The sequence below is a fragment of the Anomaloglossus baeobatrachus genome, chromosome 2, assembly GCF_048569485.1.
Source record: "Anomaloglossus baeobatrachus isolate aAnoBae1 chromosome 2, aAnoBae1.hap1, whole genome shotgun sequence".
Classification (NCBI taxonomy): Eukaryota; Metazoa; Chordata; class Amphibia; order Anura; family Aromobatidae; genus Anomaloglossus; species Anomaloglossus baeobatrachus.
The window spans coordinates 450,189,002-450,212,530 of record NC_134354.1 but is presented as its reverse complement, the minus strand read 5'-3'; the positions used below and the strand labels follow the sequence as shown (position 1 = coordinate 450,212,530).

The window sequence follows — 23,529 nt, the reverse complement described above, 5'->3', positions numbered from 1 at the left end:
AGTGTGTAGTCTGCGGGAGGCAGAGGAGGAGGGTGGTAGTCGGAAGGGAGAGTGGACTGAGACAGTGAAGAGAGAAAGTTCCTGGTGGAGATCCTGGGGCCCAGCTAGGCCCAGGTGACACGACAGACAGAGAAGAGAGGATCCCAGGGCCACGGAAGGGCATATTTGCTCATGGCCTGCTCCACAGGAAGATCGGGTGGAGGGATCTGGCTGCATTCGGGGACGGTCCCCAGACAGAGGGAAGAAAGACATTTCCTCATAAAGTGACACCAAAGGCCCAGGGTGGTTGCAAGCGCCCAGGGCCACAACCTGCCGTAGATCCCCTGGGAAGAGGGCAAGATTCCAGTCAGGCAAGCCCCCTTGACCAGCTTCTATGGTAGAGGCCAAGACAAGTTCATCTATCAAAGTCAAGGCTGTGAAGCCAGCCAAGGAAAGAGACCTAAAAGTGGTGCACTGGTATTAACCCTAAGAATTACCTGGGACCGGCGGAGGCACCGGATGGCGGATTCCAGCACTCCAACAGCAACCAGTCTACTGCAGCACTGGCAACAGTGAGTAAAAGACATCTGAACTGCAATCTCTAGTGTCACTTCCTTTATTCCGCACTGCACCGCATCATTCCCAAAATACCATAGACTCTTACGAGCACCAACAGTTGCCCCGGGGTCCCGCTCCACCTGTGGGGAGCAGAACCATCCCAGCTGCCATTACATCAGCCCCAGAGTATTGCATCATTTTAGTAGCCATCTCCTAAAATGCTTCTGACGTGAGGGTCCCTAAAAATAAAGCGGGACGTATAGTCTGCCATGTATGACAGACTCCCAACAGGCAAGACTTCCCTTTCCCCACCAGGAAGACAACTCTCCATCTCCTCCTCCTCAGACGCCTTACTATTACTAGAGATGAGCGAACCAGCCGCGGTTCGGCTCGAGTTCGGTTCGTCGAACGGAGGTCTCGTTCGAGTTCAGTTCGGCGAACGTTCGACGAACCGAACTCGAACCGCATAGGAAACAATGGCAGGCAATCACAAACACCTAGAAAACACCCTCAAAGGTGTCCAAAAGGTGACAAACAACTCACAACACAACACAAACACATGGGAAAGTGACAAGGACATATACTCATGCGAAAACAAAAGAGCTGGACAAGGAAAAAGAGGAGGAGACACAGATATAGGCATGGCATGCCCTTCTAAAATCATGTAAAACACCACAAGGTGACTCCAAGCGGAGTTCTCCCTTTTTTCCAAAAATTGGGCCACACACACACACACACCCACCCCTTCAGTGTCAGCACTTGTGCCCCAGTTGTACACTTCACAGCTAGATTTGCATCAAGCACATTCAAAAATACGCCATCCTTTTCCGTCCTCAGCATTGCACCGGGGTAGGTAGCAAAGTCTTTCCTGATCCCAGCTCTGTTCATCTTGGACCATTTTTAAAAACAATGTAAGCAAGGGTTACTCCAAGCGGAGTCTCCCTTTTTTTCCAAAAATTGGGCCCCACACACACCCACCCCTTCAGTGGCAGCACTTGTGCCCCAGTTGTACACTTCACAGCTAGATTTGCATCAAGCACATTCAAAAATACGCCATACTTAACTGTCCCCAGGATGACACCGGGGTAGGTAGCAAAGTCTTTCCTGATCCCAGCTCTGTTCATCTTGGATCATTTTTAAAAACAATGTAAGCAAGGGTTACTCCAAGCGGAGTCTCCCTTTTTTCCAAAAATTGGGCCACACAGACACCCCATCAGTGGCAGCACTTGTGCCCTAGTTGCAAACAGGATGTTTTGATTTGCATCAAGCACATTCCAAATCCACAAGCATTTACTCTCCCCAGGATGACACAGGGGTAGTAAATTCCTTGTGGATCCATGACTTGTTCATTTTGATGAACGTTAGTCTGTCCACATTGTCACTGGACAGACGTGTGCGCTTATCTGTCAGCACACACCCAGCAGCACTGAAGACACGTTCAGAGACAACGCTGGCAGCTGGACACGACAAAATCTCCAAGACATAAGTTGAGAGCTCTGGCCATTTTTCAAGATTTGAAGCCCAAAATGAGCAAGGCTCCATTTGCAAAGTCATGGCATCGATGTTCATTTGGAGAAGTAGTAAGAAGGATTTGCGGGGCACTACTTTCACTGAGGACTGTCCACATTAAACAATCAGCAGCTAGTTGTGAAAAGCACACACGGTGCTATTGATCTCTGCTGCGACCAGAGGAGACTTCCAGGTCGGACTATACTGAATACAGCTGCGGGGTGCTTGTTCCAAAAGCATCAGAGCATAGAACATTAAGCAAGGGAAGAAAAAAGGAACGGCACTCACCGGTAATTGCTGTGAAGTGTTCAGATTTATTTCATGGTCAGAGGATACATGCTTCGGCGTTACAGGGAGAGAATGAGGATTGTTAGCACAAAAAGACTACGGCCGTTTCGCCCCTGTAGGTGGGGCTTCAACAGGTCTTACCCATCTACAGGGGCGAAACGGCCGTAGTCTTTTTGTGCTAACAATCCTCATTCCCTCCCTGTAATGCCGAAGCATGTATCCTCTGACTATGAAATAAATCTGAACACTTCACAGCAATTACCGGTGAGTGCCGTTCCTTTTTTCTTCCCTTGCTTAATGTTCATTTGGAGATACTCCTGTATCATCCTCTCCAGCCGTTGACTATGTGTCAGACTTGTTGTCTCTGGTGGCCTTGCAAAGGACGGTCTAAAAAAATTATGAAAAGATTCCATAAAATTGCTGTTACCAGCACCAGATACGGTGCTACTGGTACGGGTAGACTGTTGAAGATGACGAGACCGTCCCATGTTTGTCAAGTTACAACTGGGAGATTCACTCCCTGCACCTGCACGGTTGTTTGGTGGAAAAGCCGAGCTAAGATCGAGTAACAGCTTCTGCTGATACTCCTGCATACGTGCGTCCCTTTCTATGGCTGGAATTATGTCACATAATTTGGACTTGTACCGGGGATCTAATAGTGTGGCAAGCCAGTAGTCATCATCACTTCTAATTTTGACAATACGAGGGTCATTTTGTAGGTAGTGCAGCAAGAAGGCACTCATGTGTCTTGCGCAGCCATGCGGACCAAGTCCATGCTGTGTTTGTGGCATAGAGGTGCTAACCGTTCTTTCTTCCTCTGACATCTCCCCCCAACCTCTTTCAACTGAAATTTGACCAAGGTCTCCCTCATCCGCTGAGTCTTCCATGTCCATGGACAGTTCGTCCTCCATTTCTTCATGTTCTGCACCTTCCTCAACATTTCGCCTGCTACCATGCGCCCTTGTTGATCCCTATCCCCCATGGTCCCATGCCTGCCGCGTTGGTGATGATGATCGTCTGGACCTTGGTAATGTTGTTGTGTCTTGCGCATATGAATCCTCCTGTAGTTCCTCCCCTTCCTGTTGTCCCACCCCCTGACTCTGAATAGTGTTTAGCGTGTGCTCCAGCATGTAAATGACTGGAATTGTCATGCTGAACATGGCATTGTCAGCTCTAAACATATTTGTCGCCATGTCGAAACTGTGCAGAAGGGTGCATAGGTCCTTGATCTGAGACCACTCCATCAGGGTGATCTGCCCCACCTCTGCATCTCGTTGGCCCAGGCTATACGTCATGACGTATTGCACCAGGGCTCGGCGGTGCTGCCACAGTCGCTGTAACATGTGGAGAGTTGAATTCCAGTGTGTCGCCACATCGCATTTCAGGCGATGAACCGGCTGGCCGAAAGACTTCTGGAGCGATGCAAGTCGCTCAGCTGCGGCGGTTGAACGGCGGAAGTGAGCAGACAGTTTTCGTGCCCTGGTCAGAAGGCCATCTAGGCCGGGATAGTGTGTTAAAAATTGCTGGACAACAAGATTCAACACGTGAGCCATACAAGGCACGTGTGTCACCTTGCCCAGGCGAAAGGCCGCACCCAGGTTTGCAGCATTGTCGCACACGGCCTTACCAGGCTGTAGGTTGAGTGGAGACAACCATTTATTAAACTCAGTCTCCAGAGCTGCCCACAACTCAGCCGCTGTGTGACTCCTATTTCCAAGACATGTCAAGCTAAAGACTGCCTGATGCCGTTGCGCTCTGCTGCCAGCATAGTAATGAGGGGTGTGTGATTCCTTCTGCGCAGTGAGAACGCTGGTGGCCTGACCAGGCAGGCTTGGGGCGGAGGTGGAGGACACAGATGAGGTGGAGGAGGCAGAAGCAGTGGCGGAACTTGGACAGACAGAGGATTGACACACAAGTCGTGGGGACGGCAAGACTTGTGCAGCAGACCCTTCACCATCTATCACCATAGTTACCCAGTGCCCAGTCAGCGACATGTAACGTCCCTGTCCATGCTTACTGGTCCAAGTATCGGTGGTGAAATGCACCCGTTGACACACAGAGTTTCTCAAGGAAGCGGTGATGTTGTGTGCGACATGCTGGTGTAGCGCGGGCACACCTTTCTTAGAGAAGTAGTGGCGACTGGGCATCTGGTACTGGGGCACAGCGACAGACATAAGGTCTCTAAAATCCTCTGTGTCCACCAGGCGGAAAGGCAGCATTTCGGTAGCCAAGAGCTTACAGAGGGATAAAGTCAACCTCTTAGCTTTGTTATGGGTCGCAGGAAATGGCCTTTTATTTGTTCACATCTGAGGGACAGAGATCTGGCTGCTGTATGTAGACGATGTTGAGTAGGGTGTCCCTGGAAAAATGCAGGTTTGTGAGGAAAGTGCAGGCGTAGACATGATGTTGCCTTCATCCAACGTTGGTGCTATCGATGTCTGAGAGAGCTGTACACACGCACTTGTTTCCCCTTCCAAACCAACTGACGACCTACCAAGCAAACTACCTGTTGCGGTTACAGTGGTGGAAGTTGTGCGTGGAAAACCAGATGTGACAGCTGTCCCCACAGTCCTAGAAGATGAAGAGCGCGCGGATGCACTGGAAGGGGCAGGTGGTGGATGGTTCACTCCGCTAGGTCGCATTGCAGAACGGTGAGCTTCCCACTGGGACATATGATATTTATTCATGTGACGATTCATGGAAGAAGTTGTCAAACTGCTGAGGTTTTGCCCTCTACTAACAGAATCACGACAAATTTTACAGATCACATAATTTGGCCGATCTTTTGCTATGTCAAAAAAGGACCAGGCTAGGCAAGGCTTAGAGGGCATGCGACCTGCTGAGCCCCCCCGACTAGTGCTCAGAGGCAGAGTGGTGGCTGAGGATGCAGTTGTAGACGTGCTACCAGTGCTCCGACTCTGTCCAGGAAGGCGCAAGGTAACTTCGTCGTCGGTTGCATCCTCCTCCACCGCCTCTGTTGACCTCCTCGAGTGCCTGACTGTGGGTTGACAGTAGGTGGGATCTAGAACTTTCTCATCAATTGTTGTGTTTGCACTCCCCTCACCCTCAGACCGAGCCTCTTCTTGCCCTGACCGAATATTTAAGTTGTCATCCCAATCTGGTATCTGCGTCTCATCGTCATCAGTATGTTCCTCATTGTCTATAACAACAGGTGTTACAGTTTGTGAAAAAGGGTCAACATTATGCTCAGAAACTTGGTCCTCACGGCCTGAATCAGAGTCACAAAGGTTCTGGGCATCACTGCAGACCATTTCCTGGTCTGTACTCACTAGCTTGGGAGCAGACTTCTGATTCCCAGGCTATAGTGTGACTGAAAAGCTCTGCAGACTCAGCCATCTCAGTTCCACCATACTGTGCAGGGCGGATGGAGACTTCAGAGCTGGGAGAATGCAAGTGTGATTGGGCTGACAACTCAGAGGACTGGTGTTTTTTGGATGCGGTAGTTGAGGTGGCGGAGAGGGCACTTGTTGGACCACTTGAGATCCATTCAAGCATTTTCCTTTTTTGGCCATCATCTACCTTTGTTCCAGTTGTTCGTGTCCGTAAAAAAGGGAGCACATCGGATTGTCCACGGTAAGTAGTAGACATCTTACTTTTGCTGGAAGATGGTCTATCTTCAGCAGATGTTAATGAAGCTTTGCCACCTTCCCCACGGACAAACCCTTTTTTTTCCTTTTCCAACACGCCTCTTCCCCTTTCCACCAGCATCTGTCATTTTGCCACTCATTTTGATTGCAACAAGATTGTGCACTTAAAATGTGGTAGTAAAAATTGAGAGGTGGTGTAGATTTCAGCGGTGGTCTAGCTTTATTAACAGCAGAATAAACAACAATAATTATCCCTGACAATACAACTACGTCCCTTAAACTGGCAGCATAGTTTGTTAGTATAATGGCTTAGTAACAATGAGTTTGAGTGTGCAATGCAGGCAGACGTGCTGCAAATATCTTTGCACTAGTGGGACAATACAGAAGTCCAACAGCCACTTTTAGGATGCCACTAAGTTTCCTCAGTGTTTGCTAGTATAATGGCTTAGTAACAATGAGTTTGAGTGTGCAATGCAGGCAGACGTGCTGCAAATATCTTTGCACTAGTGGGACAATACAGAAGTCCAACAGCCACTTTTAGGATGCCACTAAGTTTCCTCAGTGTTTGCTAGTATAATGGCTTAGTAACAATGAGTTTGAGTGTGCAATGCAGGCAGACGTGCTGCAAATATCTTTGCACTAGTGGGACAATACAGAAGTCCAACAGCCACGTTTAGGATGCCACTAAGTTTCCTCAGTGTTTGCTAGTATAATGGCTTAGTAACAATGAGTTTGAGTGTGCAATGCAGGCAGACGTGCTGCAAATATCTTTGCACTAGTGGGACAATACAGAAGTCCAACAGCCACTTTTAGGATGCCACTAAGTTTCCTCAGTGTTTGCTAGTATAATGGCTTAGTAACAATGAGTTTGAGTGTGCAATGCAGGCAGACGTGCTGAAAATATCTTTGCACTAGTGGGACAATACAGAAGTCCAACAGCCACTTTTAGGATGCCACTAAGTTTCCTCAGTGTTGGCTAGTTTAATGGCTTAGTAACAATGAGTTTGAGTGTACAATGCAGGCAGACGTGCTGAAAATATCTTTGCACTAGTAGGACAATACAGAAGTCCAACAGCCACGTTTAGGATGCCACTAAGTTTCCTCAGTGTTTGCTAGTATAATGGCTTAGTAACAATGAGTTGGAGTGTGCAATGCAGGCAGACGTGCTGCAAATATCTTTGCACTAGTGGGACAATACAGAAGTCCAACAGCCACTTTTAGGATGCCACTAAGTTTCCTCAGTGTTTGCTAGTATAATGGCTTAGTAACTGAGTTTGAGTGTGCAATGCAGGTAGACGTGCTGCAAATATCTTTGCACTAGTAGGACAATACAGAAGTCCAACAGCCACTTTTAGGATGCCACTAAGTTTCCTCAGTGTTTGCTAGTATAATGGCTTAGTAACAATGAGTTTGAGTGTGCAATGCAGGCAGACGTGCTGCAAATATATTTGCACTAGTGGGACAATACAGAAGTCCAACAGCCACTTTTAGGATGCCACTAAGTTTCCTCAGTGTTTGCTAGTATAATGGCTTAGTAACAAATGAGCTTGAGTGTGCAATGCAGGCAGACGTGCTGCAAATATCTTTGCACTAGTGGGACAATACAGAAGTCCAACAGCCACTTTTAGGATGCCACTAAGTTTCCTCAGTGTTGGCTAGTTTAATGGCTTAGTAACAATGAGTTTGAGTGTGCAATGCAGGCAGACGTGCTGCAAATATCTTTGCACTAGTGGGACAATACAGAAGTCCAACAGCCACTTTTAGGATGCCACTAAGTTTCCTCAGTGTTTGCTAGTATAATGGCTTAGTAACAATGAGTTTGAGTGTGCAATGCAGGCAGACGTGCTGCAAATATCTTTGCACTAGTGGGACAATACAGAAGTCCAACAGCCACGTTTAGGATGCCACTAAGTTTCCTCAGTGTTTGCTAGTATAATGGCTTAGTAACAATGAGTTTGAGTGTGCAATGCAGGCAGACGTGCTGCAAATATCTTTGCACTAGTGGGACAATACAGAAGTCCAACAGCCACTTTTAGGATGCCACTAAGTTTCCTCAGTGTTTGCTAGTATAATGGCTTAGTAACAATGAGTTTGAGTGTGCAATGCAGGCAGACGTGCTGAAAATATCTTTGCACTAGTGGGACAATACAGAAGTCCAACAGCCACTTTTAGGATGCCACTAAGTTTCCTCAGTGTTGGCTAGTTTAATGGCTTAGTAACAATGAGTTTGAGTGTACAATGCAGGCAGACGTGCTGAAAATATCTTTGCACTAGTAGGACAATACAGAAGTCCAACAGCCACGTTTAGGATGCCACTAAGTTTCCTCAGTGTTTGCTAGTATAATGGCTTAGTAACAATGAGTTGGAGTGTGCAATGCAGGCAGACGTGCTGCAAATATCTTTGCACTAGTGGGACAATACAGAAGTCCAACAGCCACTTTTAGGATGCCACTAAGTTTCCTCAGTGTTTGCTAGTATAATGGCTTAGTAACTGAGTTTGAGTGTGCAATGCAGGTAGACGTGCTGCAAATATCTTTGCACTAGTAGGACAATACAGAAGTCCAACAGCCACTTTTAGGATGCCACTAAGTTTCCTCAGTGTTTGCTAGTATAATGGCTTAGTAACAATGAGTTTGAGTGTGCAATGCAGGCAGACGTGCTGCAAATATATTTGCACTAGTGGGACAATACAGAAGTCCAACAGCCACTTTTAGGATGCCACTAAGTTTCCTCAGTGTTTGCTAGTATAATGGCTTAGTAACAAATGAGCTTGAGTGTGCAATGCAGGCAGACGTGCTGCAAATATCTTTGCACTAGTGGGACAATACAGAAGTCCAACAGCCACTTTTAGGATGCCACTAAGTTTCCTCAGTGTTTGCTAGTATAATGGCTTAGTAACAATGAGTTTGAGTGTGCAATGCAGGCAGACGTGCTGCAAATATCTTTGCACTAGTGGGACAATACAGAAGTCCAACAGCCACTTTTAGGATGCCACTAAGTTTCCTCAGTGTTGGCTAGTTTAATGGCTTAGTAACAATGAGTTTGAGTGTGCAATGCAGGCAGACGTGCTGAAAATATCTTTGCACTAGTAGGACAATACAGAAGTCCAACAGCCACGTTTAGGATGCCACTAAGTTTCCTCAGTGTTTGCTAGTATAATGGCTTAGTAACAATGAGTTTGAGTGTGCAATGCAGGCAGACGTGCTGCAAATATCTTTGCACTAGTGGGACAATACAGAAGTCCAACAGCCACTTTTAGGATGCCACTAAGTTTCCTCAGTGTTTGCTAGTATAATGGCTTAGTAACAATGAGTTTGAGTGTGCAATGCAGGCAGACGTGCTGCAAATATCTTTGCACTAGTGGGACAATACAGAAGTCCAACAGCCACTATTAGGATGCCACTAAGTTTCCTCAGTGTTTGCTAGTATAATGGCTTAGTAACAAATGAGCTTGAGTGTGCAATGCAGGCAGACGTGCTGCAAATATCTGTGCACTAGTGGGACAATACAGAAGTCCAACAGCCACGTTTAGGATGCCACTAAGTTTCCTCAGTGTTTGCTAGTATAATGGCTTAGTAACAATGAGTTTGAGTGTGCAATGCAGGCAGACGTGCTGCAAATATCTTTGCACTAGTGGGACAATACAGAAGTCCAACAGCCACTTTTAGGATGCTACTAAGTTTCCTGAGTGTTTGCTAGTATAATGGCTTAGTAACAATGAGTTTGAGTGTGCAATGCAGGCAGACGTGCTGCAAATATCTTTGCACTAGTGGGACAATACAGAAGTCCAACAGCCACGTTTAGGATGCCACTAAGTTTCCTCAGTGTTTGCTAGTATAATGGCTTAGTAACAATGAGTTTGAGTGTGCAATGCAGGCAGACGTGCTGCAAATATCTTTGCACTAGTGGGACAATACAGACGTCCAACAGCCACTTTTAGGATGCCACTAAGTTTCCTCAGTGTTTGCTAGTATAATGGCTTAGTAACAAATGAGCTCGAGTGTGTAATGCAGGCAGAGGTGCTGCAAATATCTTTGCACTAGTGGGACAATACAGAAGTCCAACAGCCACTTTTAGGATGCTAATAAGTTTCCTGAGTGTTTGCTAGTATAATGGCTTAGTAACAATGAGTTTGAGTGTGCAATGCAGGCAGACGTGCTGCAAATATCTTTGCACTAGTGGGACAATACAGAAGTCCAACAGCCACTTTTAGGATGCCACTAAGTTTCCTCAGTGTTTGCTAGTATAATGGCTTAGTAACAATGAGTTTGAGTGTGCAATGCAGGCAGACGTGCTGCAAATATCTTTGCACTAGTGGGACAATACAGAAGTCCAACAGCCACTTTTAGGATGCCACTAAGTTTCCTCAGTGTTTGCTAGTATAATGGCTTAGTAGCAAATGAGCTCGAGTGTGCAATGCAGGCAGACGTGCTGCAAATATCTTTGCACCAGTGGGACAATACAGAGGTCTAACAGCCACGTTTAGGATGCCACTAAGTTTCCTCAGTGTTTGCTAGTATAATGGCTTAGTAACAATGAGTTTGAGTGTGCAAAGGGCAGGAGGGTACTGTGGCAGGGTTGTGGGTCTGGGTAGAGGAAAGGAAGCCTCCCTTTCTATCCCTCCTATTGGGGAAATGCAGCGAGGAAATCCCTGACCTTAGCTACACAGATGCTGTCATCTTGTGTAGCTGTTAAAATATGTTTGCACGGCCCTGACTGTCACCTATGGCTCTGACCCTGCCGGTATTAGCCCTTACAAGGGCTGAAAGAAACTTCTATCCCTATTCTGTATAGCGCTGTGTATAGAGCATACACAGCAGTATCGGAGACAGGAGCTACGCCAGCGGTGACTGACACCCAGACGCAGAAGAGATAATGGCGTCCGGACGGGCAGATGCCCGTATTTATAATGCAGGGACATGTGACATGGACATCCTATCACACATGCCGTTGCTTCTCTGGCTAAAAGTCCACTTAGCTGTGTGTGTGTCTGGGATTGGCTGACATGCTGGCCCGCCCAACTACACGCGCGCGCTTAGGGAAGGAAAACAAGGAAAAAAAAATGGCAATCGCCATTATCCAATTAGCAGTGATCTGAATGTGCTGTTCCCGCACACTATACACTGAAATTTCATAATAGTGTGAGTCACAGAGTGATTTACACTATTACAGCGGAAAGCCAGCTAGTAATTAGCTTGTCTTTTTGTTGCTAGAACCGTTCTCGAACGTATCTAGAACTATCGAGCTTTAGCAAAAAGCTCGAGTTCTAGTTCGATCTAGAACAGCCCCCAAAATCACTCGAGCCGCGAACTGGAGAGCCTCGAACCGCGCTCAACTCTAACTATTACCCAATCCACACTGAGAAAGTGCGATAAGGCTGGGCTGAGTAATATCACCCTGTGTAGTTTCTTCCTCCATCTCCACCTGGTCCGCATGCAAAGCTTCCTCTTTAATTGTGAGAAGCCAATGTTTAAGTAGATACAGAAGTGAGATGGTTACTCTCATTATGGCATCATCGCATTCACCATCTTGAATGAGTCTTCAACATTTTGGAGAACAACAAAGATGTCAAACATCCATGGCCACTCGTCGATTCTTATATGCGGAGGCGGACCAGAAAATGGGTATTTTGTAGCTGTATTCATCTACTGTTTTGTGCTGCTCACAAATCCTTGCCAACATATGTAATATTGAGTTCCAGCACATGGGCAGATTACAAAGTAGTTTTTGACCTGGCACTTGCAAGCACTGCTGCAGCACTGCCAGACTGGCAGCAGCGAAAGGTGACTTGCAGAAAGGGATGCATACACAGTGTACCTTGACAAATAGCTCAGGAAAATCTGTATAGGTTTTCAGAAAGCACTGAACCACTAAGATGAGCACATGGGCCAGGCATGGTACGTGTGGCAGCTTGCCAAGCTTCAGAGCCACCACCAGGTTATAGCAATTAACGCACATGACCATGCCTGGTTGGAGGTTCAGCAGTGAGAGGCACAGATCTGTCTGATCTGTTAGACGTTTCAACTATGTGGCAGTGTGTTTGTTTGTTACCTAAATAGATCAGTTTCAGCAGAGCCTGTTGATGCTTCACCCAGGCAGTGCTTCAGTTTTTTCATGTTGAGGCTGATAGGGCAAGAATTCGAATATGGAAGAGGAGGAGGGGGTGCCGGCACTGGTGTAGGAGGTGGGGAAAATCCTGATGGAACTAGAGCCCTTAATTTTAGGTGTCGATAGCACATGTGCTGTCCCAGGGTTCGACTCAGTTCCGGCCTCCACACAGATCACCTAGTGTGTTGTTAGGAAAATATAGCGCATCTGGCCGCAAGCATTTTTTCACATGTGAGTGGTTAAGTGGACCTTCCCAGTAACTTTGTGGTCAGGACACAGAGGATGTTATGGGAGACACATGTTTGTGTAAGGCAGGGACAGCACACTGGGAGAAATAGTGGTGGCTGATTACCGAGAGATGGCCACTACCATGAGGTTGCGCTACACCTCAGTGTCCACAAGCCTAAATGTCAACATTTTCAGGGCAAGCAGTCTTAAAGTGTGGCCATTTAGTGTTTGTGTCTGTGTGAGGTATTTCCGCTTGAGTTACCAGGCCTCTGGTAGAGACAGGTGAGAACTTTGCTAGGACAAGAAAGCGGTTGGTTGCTGATGTGGTTGCAAATGTGGAACATAGGTGCAGGGCAGGAGGCATCCACACATGCATCCTAGAAAGGAGATTGCCCAGCACCAAATAGCACAGGGGAAGAGACATTGGCATCACCCGCAGACACCCACCTAGTCAGGTGCTTGGATGACGTGCCCAAGCATGCTGGTGGTGGTCAGGCTAGTAGTTATCTAGTCTCTGCTGAGCTTGGTACAACACAGGTTGCAAATGACTGTTTTCTTTGATTCTACTCCTTCCAAAGAAAAACGACAGTCTGGGGAACACCTAATCCTTGGCCTGGGATCTGGCTGCCTGCGGGTGCTCTGGGGAACAGTTGCCTGCCTTCCCCATCTGGTCACCCTACTGCCTCGTCCTGCCTGTTAGAAATAACTTAGAGAAAAAATAGGGTATGAGAGTACTAGAATTTCAACACAATGAAAATCCCTTAAAAAATCCAAGATTTATTAGTATGCATTAAAATACAGTATGTAATAAATGAAAGTAGTAGTATTCTAAAAACAATTCAAATATGCAGAACAACTTCTATGTACTATAATCCTGATAACAAAACTATGGTGTAAACAGTTTTAGGTGGGGGACAGCTGATGAGACCTTAGGTTGGTACTCTATTCCTGTGCAAATGGCGCCCCCACTCACCATTGACTAAGCCTCCAAGGCCCTAGAAAGCCCTAATGCGGGTGTCACATGAGATGATCGCACGAGTGATCGCACCCGCCCCCGTCGTTTGTGCGTCACGGGCAATTAGTTGCCCGTGGCGCACAAAGTCGTTTACCCCCTGTCACACGCACTTACCTGCTGAGCAACGTCGCTGTGGGTGGCGAACATCCACTTCCTGAAGGGGGAGGGACATTGGCGTCACAGCGACGTCACACAGCGGCTGGCCAATAGAAGCGAAGGTGCAGAGATGAGCGGGACGTAAACATCCCGCCCACCTCCTTCCTTCGGCATAGCTGACAGGACGCAGGTAAGCTGTGTTCATCGTTCCCGGGGTGTCACACGGAGCGATGTGTGCTACCCCAGGTACGATGAACAACCGGCGCAGAGAAGAAGAAATGACTTTTTGAAAATGAGCGACGTGTGAACGAGCAACGATAAGGTGAGTATTTTTGCTCGTTCACCGTCGCTCATAGCTGTCACACGCTACGATATATCAAACGATGCCGGATGTGCGTCACTTACGACGTGACCCCGCCGACATATCGCATGATGTATCATCTTGTGTGACGCCCGCATAAGTCTATTAGGGGGTAACACCATACATATATACAAATAGAGGTGATGACAATCAAAAATGATTTGCATTAGAAAAAAGTAGTACAAAGTGCTAGGAAAAGCACTCAAACACTATTACCCACTTGGATTGAAAAAAAAATGCAACTGTATGATGGACAGTCAGAAAACACAATCAGTAGGCATATCACACATCAGGTAATGTGTAATAGGTATGTATAGTACACTCAAAAACAATCAGTTGGAGTGCTAGAGGAAGCACTCAGACACTACTGACTGATTAAAGTGCGTTACACAATGTGAATGTATGATGAACAGCCAGCAAAACTCTAAGGAAACACAACATATAGGATAGTGTGTACAGAAAATTGTGAAATACACGAAAAACCACTCAAATTACACTAAAAACCACTCAGCGTATTTCCCCTCAGAATAAGAGGTTATTCAGGAGTGTTGAAAGCTCAAAAATTCAACATAATATTTAGCCGCAATGATTGGGCAACAGAGCACATATCATGTTCTGATAGAAGTGCAATCCAGTTGAGGAAGGATGAGGGTCCCATCAACACCTGAAGCAATATTTGTCATCCAACCCACAACCTGCTCGCACTGTTCTGACTTCAGCAGTGGTGTCTCACTTCCCCCTGCAAAGTGTGACTTGAAGCTAGGTCTAGATGATGGTTGATGCACTCCCGCAGCAAGCCAAGTTTGCCCTGACCCATGGACACGACCTCTGTGTGCACCACCATCAGTGGGATGTTCACTTCCCAGTATCTACTACTCCTGTAGTCTAGGGACCAGTCCCCGTTCTGCTGCCAAGTCCATCCACTCTGATGCTGTATGTAGAACGAGGTCACGTGAGTATGGCAAACTTCCCGTGGTCTCCAGAACCCCTTCTGTCTTGCACCTGGTTCGAGCTGCATTAGCTCCAGACCACAGGTCTTCACTCCTCCACTGCTCCCTCTCGACTCCTCTCTGACACTACAGTGTCCCCTCACTAGACTCCACCCTAGGCCCTGTTGGATTAGGGGGAGGGAGAAACCATCACCAGTGGTGGCTATTCATAGCATTAATGGAACGAAGTTCTAACCCTGACCAGGTGTAGAGCTGCTAATTGAGGTGTTGTGTGTTTTGTGTGCATACCGGTGGATGACTTCTTACATACCCGGGATGGACTACCACACCTCTGGCTGAGGTGCAGTACCTCTGTGGCGACTGAAGCCTCAGCGGCGCCACATAATCACCTTTCTATAAATCACTTTTAAAGCCACATTTAGAATATGGGATCCAATTTTGGGCTCTACATTTTAAATAGAATATTGGAAAGCTAGAGTCAGTTCAAAGCTGGACATCTTGCTTATTATATAGGATGAAAGTTCTCTCTTATAATTGAGAGGTTAGAAAGATTTGGCTTGTTTATCTTAGATTAAACGATCAATCAGAAGCAATCTCATTTCTATGTATCAATACATGTGTTGTCAATATAACGGCCTAGTACATGACTTGTTTCCTCCAAGTCCTCTAAAGACCTTACAAAGGATCAGGGAACATTTATTACATGTGTGAAAAAGATTATTCCGGTAGCTAAATAGGAATGAGTTCTTTACAGTTAGCGTAGCTAGACTGTGGAGTACCCTACTGCCTTACTGCTTCTGTAACACCCTGGGGTCGAGGGGGTTTTACCCAATTCAACACCGGGCCGGGGGTGCAGATCCCCTGCGTTGTCATGGGCTGGCCTGGTCCGGTTTCGTGACTCCAAGGCGTACAGGAGGAAGGATGATGGGGATAGTAGTAAGATGGATGTCGTGACGCCACCTGTGGTACGCGGCCAGGGAGTAGCCACCACTGCAGAATTCCTAATCGGGGCAGGTGTTATGGCAGCTGGGATGGTGTCGCTCCCCACAGGCGGAGTGGGTGGATGACGAGGACAGTAGTTCACAGGAGCGCCGATGCGTGGGGCGACGGTGTCGGCAAAGACAGAGACAATACAGGGGGGGCTGCAGTTCAAAGTTCATTTTACTCACAGTTCTTAAGATGCCCCGGAGGTGCCGCTCTCCGCCGAGATGAGCCTCAGCCAGTCCCGGGTATATCAGAAGCAATCACCGCTGTCTGTTCAGTGTGAGACCTCCTTTCCTTCCACTTGGTTTTGGATCCCCTTGGCTTGAAGCGGCTTGGGGACCCCAGTGTCTCTGCTAAGTGTCCCATCCCGTATGCAGGTGGCGTGGATCCTCACAGTGGGGCCTGGCTGCAATCCCGACCCGGAATCCTATATGTCACTGTGTTCCGGGAAAATGGGTGGTGGGCGATGGGACTCGAAATCCCCTTCCCCTGCAGATTCTGGCAGAGAACATAGAGTATAATCTGCCCTAGGGCTTCTGCACCCTGTCAGCGCTGGTACTGTGGGAACAGTTAGGTTCGACCTCCAGCTACCATGTTCCCGCCTCTATCTCACTATCTCCACCGGCTGCCTCTCGTCCTCTTCTAGTATGGCCGGTTCTAGCAGTAGAAGCTCTCAAGCAGCACTCTCTCCTGCGACCGTGTTGTTCAGCGTCCCAGACTTTTCTGACTAGAAACTGGTTGTGTGTTTCACTCCCTCACTCAGTGCCCCACCCTTGGGATGACTCTTACTGGCTGTTGCCCGGGTAACCTGGAATTCCCCAGACTGTCTAGCTTCCTGTGTAAGTGGTAACTCATAGCTAGATGATTTGTATAGTAGCAAAACAAACACCAATGGTTAACTCCTTCATCACCCAAGTCCCAGCATTGCACTTTAAGTCAGATACAATACTTTGTGGCAACTGAGCCTCCGGGGCGCCACACTTCCACAACCAAAACAATGTAATGCTGAATTGTTAGTGTACCAGGTATGAAGCTTTGAGGGGTTCAGCTACCTAGCTGTGAATTTCCCTTGCAAAGGTCTCTTCATGACATTGTCCATGTTGTCTAAAGATGGAGACTGGAATGGAGCAAAGAAGGACGGAAATGAGGTATATCCTCTTCAATGATGAGTCCCACTTTTGTCTTGGAATGAGTGATAGCCATACATAGGTCTATATAGAATGTGGGCAACGCCATATTGAGGTCTTTACTAGGGGATGTCACTCTGCTCTTACTCCCAGAATAACGGTGTGGGAGGGCATAATTACAGTAGCTGGACCTCTCTATTTTTCACTCATGGTACACTAACAGCTTGATATTGCATTAAATTGGTAGTGCATATGAAGGAAGATCTTGGTCCTACGGTAGTAGTGGCTAGCAGTCATGACCTAGTGTGAAAATGTGTGCCCGCAGTAAGAAGAGACGCTAAGAACTGTTTGTAGGATAGTGAGTAGCAAAGGTGAGCAGAGAGGTGAGTATTGGTTGTTTAGCTTGTTTCCCCTACGTTTTACATTTATTATTCTTTGGGATCTCATTAGACTCCAGAGCATATTAAGGGACATTCAATTTGCAGAGAATAAATTAGCTATAAATCGAATATCCTTGTAAAATCCTGCAGATTTGACATTTAAGAATCTGTGTATATCCACTCATCTGTAGTCTTTTCAAAGATAGTCTGTTAGACAAGTTTTAATGTATGTCAAACTGAAGCGGTAAAGTACCCGAACATGGATTCACATGCCAGGATCTGATATTTTGGGGGGGATAAGTAAGTGTGTATAACATTTAAGGCTAAGTTCACATTTCCGTTGTTTTGTATCAGTCACATGCGTCGCTTGACGCATGTGACTGATGCGCTGTTCAACGCTGTACAACGGATGACAAAGAACAGAATTCTTTGTCGGATTCCGTTGTGTGCGGGGGGCGGAGTTCGGGGGGGAGGGGAGCCGAGCGGGGCCGTGGCACTGAGGACGTCAGTGCCGCAGGGACTGCAGGACAGGTGAGTGAGTGAGTGAGTGAGTGAGAGAGTGTGTGTGTGTGTGTGTGTGTGTATGCACACATGCTGAATGCGGGAGGGGGCGGAGCCGAGCGGGGGGCAGGGCCAGGCGCTGAGGATGTCAGTGGAAGTGCTGCGGTCTGCATGGCTGGGGACAGGTGAGTGTATGTGTGAGTGAGTGTGTGTATGTGCATATATGTATGTATGTATGTGTGTGTGTGTGTACATGCAAAGTGCGGGAGGGGGGGGGGCCGAGCGGGGGGCGGGGCCAGACGAGGGTGTCAGTGGCAGTGCTTGTCTGCATGGCTGGGAACAGGTGTGTGTGTGTACATACATGTGCGGAGTGCTGGAGGGGGCGGAGCCGAGCGGGGAAGTGTCGGCCTCCCTGCACACGTAACCAGCCTAAATATCGGGTAACAGCAAAGCACCCGATGTTTACCTTGGTTACCCGATATTTACCTTGGTTACGGGCCTACACCGCTTAGCGCTGGCTCCTTGCACCGTAACCAGGGTAAATATCGGGTAACCAACCAAAGCTGGTGACGTGTGCAGGGAGCCAGAGAGCATGCGCAGCGAAATCCGACGGATCTCGCTGCTCAAAAAACGTTACATGCTGCGTTCCCCCCGCCCGGCGGTCAGTCGTTCCACGACTGATCAGTTGGGCGGAGGGTGCAACGCAGCATCATCAGTCACAATCCGCTGCTCATACAAGTCTATGGGAGCAGCGGAATCCGCTAAACGGATTCCGTTGTTTACAAGAGCAGCGGATTGTGACTGATAGATTTTAGCGGAAATGTGAACTTAGCCTAACTCATGCCAATGGGAAATCTGAAGTAATTGTTTTATGTAGAATTTCACAAAGTACATTTTACCTTTGTATTTGCTACAGTACAATACTGTATGTGGGTTATGAAGTTTAATAATTGTATTTGAATTACCAAAGCTTTATTATATAAAATGTAGTGATTTGTTTTATTTCGTTATCATGATATAATGTGTAGGATTAACAATAATTAAATCACTGAGAAAACTGCATTTCTAACCTTAATATGTATTGTTTTCAAAGGGCCTGAAGCCTATGGACCATAATGGACTGTCTGATCCGTATGTTAAATTACATTTACTTCCAGGAGCTAGTAAGGTAGGATTCATTCAACTTTTTGTGTTAACTGGTCTTACAAATGATTATTGTTCATTTCACACATTTAATTCTCATTATCTTTATTGCCATTTTTGAAAAATCATCATCTAAATCCACCTACTGTATAATGAAACATGCACCAAATAGGATAAAGCATACTTCCAGATTAAAGGGTTATTCCCATCTCCAAGATCCTATTCCAATATGTGGTAGGTGTAATAATAATAATATCGCATACCTCCAATTAGAAATGTAGTATAGTTCTCCTGATTAGCTAGGTCTCTTACCTCCTGTGCAGGGCATTGCAGCTATTATGCACGTATGGTGTACTGGTTTCTGAACACACTAGTATGCCATGCTGCTCAGCACCCTAATGGCTCTTGAACAGACCAGAATATCCCTAGCCAAACCCAAGTGTTGACTGCCTAAAAGGTCTAAAAGGCCATCAGGATGTACCACGTACCTCCTTAGGAATGAGAGTTGAGTTTGCAGAGCACTAAAAACAAAGAGCATGCAGAGATAGACATCATCTGATGTTGGTAATGGAATTTGTACATCGGCCAATCTGCATGAAGACTTCCCAAATACAACCAGGATTAATATTTGTGATCAAGGGCCCCCCTCCCGGCGACACAGGTAATCGGCAACTAAGTCGGGAGCATGGACAGCCTCCACAGGCTCCCAAGAGCGATGTTCTGGGCCGTAACCCTCCCAATCTATCAAGAAGAACCTGTGCCCTCGAACCATCTTAGAACCAACTATGGCTCGTACCTCATAGCTAGAGCGAGAGGAATCAGAGGCAGGAGAGTGCACTTCACAAGCGTGAGGTAAAATAGCCGGCTTTAACAGTGAGACATGGAATTTGTCATGGATCCTAAGATGGACGGGTAACTTCAATTGGTAGACTACAGGATTTACCTGTCGAAGAACCTCATAAGGACCCAGGAAGCGAGGAGCAAATTTGACAGAGCTCACTCTAAGTTTCACGTGTTTTGCAGAGAGCCACACAAAGTCCCCAGGAGAAAAGACAGGAGCCGGGCGACGAAACCGATCGGACACCGTCTTCATACGGTCCTTAGCTGCTTGGATCGACTCTTGAGTCCGATCCCAAACCTCTCTGGCATTAATTGCCCAGTTGGCCACAAGAGGAGGAGGTGCAGCAGCGGGAAACGGTACCGGTACCCTAGGGTGTTGCCCATTATTGAGTACGAACTGTGTCTGCCCAGTGGCCTCAGCCAGCGAATTGCTAAGGGCAAATTCTGCCCAGGGTAGGAGGGAGGACCAGTTATCGTGGTTCTCAGCAACAAAGTGTCGAAGGTATATAATCATGGATTGATTGGTACGCTCAACCAAACCATTGGTCTCCGGATGGTATGCCGAAGAGAGATTCAACTCAATTTGCAGAAGGCTACAAAGATCTCGTCAGAAACGGGAAGCAAATTGCAGGCCTCTATCACAAATGATATGATCTGGCATCCCGTGAAGCCTAAAGACATGCTTGAGGAATAGTTTGGCTAGTACCCTGGAAGATGGGATTCTCGATAACGGTACGAGATAAACCATCTGGGAGAAATGGTCCGTAATGACCCAAACAAATCTATGTCCCTGTGAACACGGAAGATCACCCACAAAGTCCATGCCTACCACCTCCCATGGTCTATCTGGCACTGGTAAAGGATGCAAGAGCCCAGCCGGTCTCTGCCGTAACGGACGGTTGCGAGCACACGAGTAGCAGGAACCGACATATCTCTTGACGTGGCTGGTTAAGTGTGGCCACCAATATCACCTCTCGAGTAACTCTCGTGTCCGTCTAATACCAAAATGCCCACCCACCTTTGAGGTGTGGGCCCACGACAGTATATCATTCTGTCGATCAGGCGGAACAAAGGTCTTGCCCGGTGGGATTTGGTCTAACGTCACAGGGGAGAGCGTATGAAAAACCCTGGGGGGAAGGATAAGACGAGGTTCGTCAATCTTTCCTGGGTAGAAATCATAGAGCGAGACAGGGCGTCTGTTACGGGGGGCTGTCTGATAATAACCGAAAGGAGTATCAGACAGTCAGGGTCCACCGTGCAAAGACTTTGCTGCAGACTATGGCAGAGTGCAATACCTCTGTTAACTCACAGAAGGATATAATAAGTAAGTAAAGCAATTCCTCCCTTACTTGGAGGGTGTGTGGAATGATCTCTGTTAATAATCACAGAGACAAAGGCAATGTGTGCGAAATGGCACCTACCTAGGTCCGCTCTTCTAGTGGTGCAAAAGAGACGAACAGCAGCATAAGCCGCACAAAGCTCCTACCTGCGTTCGCTCCACTAGTGTGCGAGGACACGAACCACTAGATATGGCACCTGCCTAGGTCCGCTCTTCTAGTGGTGCAAAAGAGACGAACAGCAGCGTAAGCCGCACAAAGCTCCTACCTCTGTTCGCTCCCCTAGTGTGCGAGGATACGAACAACTGCCAGACGCAGTATAAGGAACGTTACCCTAGCGGCAACGTCCACCTACGAGTAGAATCACAAGGCCCAGCCAGACCATGTGCCTCAGGCACCTGCCTATGTCCGCTCCCCTAAGAGGTAAGGATACGGACAGCAGCCGAAGCTGTAAGGTATAAGAACGCTACCCTGCCGGTAGCGCTCACCTAGCATAGACAGAGGAATGCCTAGAGGAACGCGCACAGAGCGTCTACTCATATGCATGAACCAAGAGGACTGAGCGCCATGCGGCATGTGTCAGGGTCTTATATAGACTCTGTGCCTCATCCAAGATGGAGGACACCAGAGCCAATCCGCTGCCAGAACGACAGGAGTGACGTCATGCTGGCCTATCACCGAGCAAGACGTCACAAGCACATGACCAGCGACCAATCGGCATAGAAGGTGTCAGAGACATGTGACCTCGTGTCAGCGATGATGTCACCCGCACATGTGCAATGGCTCCAAGATTGGACTTAGTCTCCGGCGCTCCCACATGTGCAGTAGCAAGAAATCTGGACTTAGTCTCCAGCGCTCGCACATGTGCAGTAGCAAGAAATCTGGACTTAGTCTCCAGCGCTCGCACATGTGCAGTAGCAAGAAATCTGGACTTAGTCTCCAGCGCTCGCACATGTGCAGTAGCAAGAAATCTGGACTTAGTCTCCAGCGCTCGCACATGTGCAGTAGCAAGAAATCTGGACATAGTCTCCAGTGCTCGCAGCAACCGTAACAGTACCTCCCCCTCAAGGGCCCCCCTCCCGGCGACGCAGGTAATCGGCAACTAAGTCGGGAGCATGGACAGCCTCCTCAGGCTCCCAAGAGCGATGTTCCGGGCCATAGCCCTCCCAATCTATCAAGAAGAACCTGCGCCCTCTAACCATCTTAGAACCAACTATGGCTCGTACCTCATAGCTAGAGCGAGAGGAATCAGAGGCAGGAGAGTGCACTTCACGAGCGTGAGGTAAAATAGCCGGCTTTAGCAGTGAGACATGGAATTTGTCATGAATCCTAAGATGGACAGGTAACTTCAATTGATAGACTACAGGATTTACCTGTCGAAGAACCTCATAAGGACCCAGGAAGCGAGGAGCAAATTTGACAGAGCTCACTCTAAGTCTCACGTGTTTTTCAGAGAGCCACACAAAGTCCCCTGGAGAAAAGACAGGAGCCGGGCGACGAAACCGATCGGACACCGTCTTCATACGGTCCTTAGCTGCTTGGATCGACTCTTGAGTCCGATCCCAAACCTCTCTGGCATTAGTTGCCCAGTCGGCCACAAGAGGAGGAGGTGCAGCAGCGGGAAACGGTACCGGTACCCTAGGGTGTTGCCCATTATTGAGTACGAACGGTGTCTGCCCAGTGGCCTCAGCCAGCGAATTGTTAAGGGCAAATTCTGCCCAGGGTAGGAGGGAGGACCAGTTATCGTGGTTCTCAGCAACAAAGTGTCGAAGGTATATAATCATAGATTGATTGGTACGTTCAACCAAACCATTAGTCTCCGGATGGTATGCCGAAGAGAGATTCAACTCAATTTGCAGAAGGCTACAAAGATCTCGCCAGAAACGGGAAGTAAATTGCGGGCCTCTATCACAAATGATACGATCTGGCATCCCGTGAAGCCTAAAGACATGCTTGAGGAATAGTTTGGCTAGTACCCTGGAAGATGGGATTCTCGATAACGGTACGAGATGAACCATCCGGGAGAAATGGTCCGTAATGACCCACACAAATCTATGTCCCTGTGAACATGGAAGATCACCCACAAAGTCCATGCCTACCACCTCCCATGGTCTATCTGGCACTGGTAAAGGATGCAAGAGCCCAGCCGGTCTCTGCCGTAATGGACGGTTGCGAGCACACGAGTAGCAGGAACCGACATATCTCTTGACGTGGCTGGCTAAGTGTGGCCACCAATACCACCTCTCCAGTAACTCTCGTGTCCGCCTAATACCAAAATGCCCACCCACCTTTGAGGTGTGGGCCCATGACAGTATATCATTCTGTCGACCAGGCGGAACAAAGGTCTTGCCCGGTGGGATTTGGTCTAACGTCACACGGGAGAGCGTATGAAAAACCCTGGAGGGAAGGATAAGACGAGGTTCGTCAATCTCTTCCTGGGTAGAAAGCATAGAGCGAGACAGGGCGTCTGCCTTGTTATTCTTACTCCCAGACAGATAGTTGATGGAGAAGTGAAAG

General features: G+C 47.7%; 1 protein-coding gene across 2 annotated transcripts in view; it reads left to right on the top strand.

Annotated features, from left to right (window-relative positions):
* Positions 1–23,529, top strand: part of DOC2B (double C2 domain beta) — a 1,333,838-nt gene that overhangs the window by 686,777 nt on the left and 623,532 nt on the right. For both annotated transcript variants that reach the window (XM_075334207.1, XM_075334206.1), the window contains one exon: positions 18,786–18,860. In XM_075334207.1, coding sequence (XP_075190322.1) covers positions 18,786–18,860 — 75 coding nt within the window. The remainder of the gene's footprint in view (positions 1–18,785; positions 18,861–23,529) is intronic.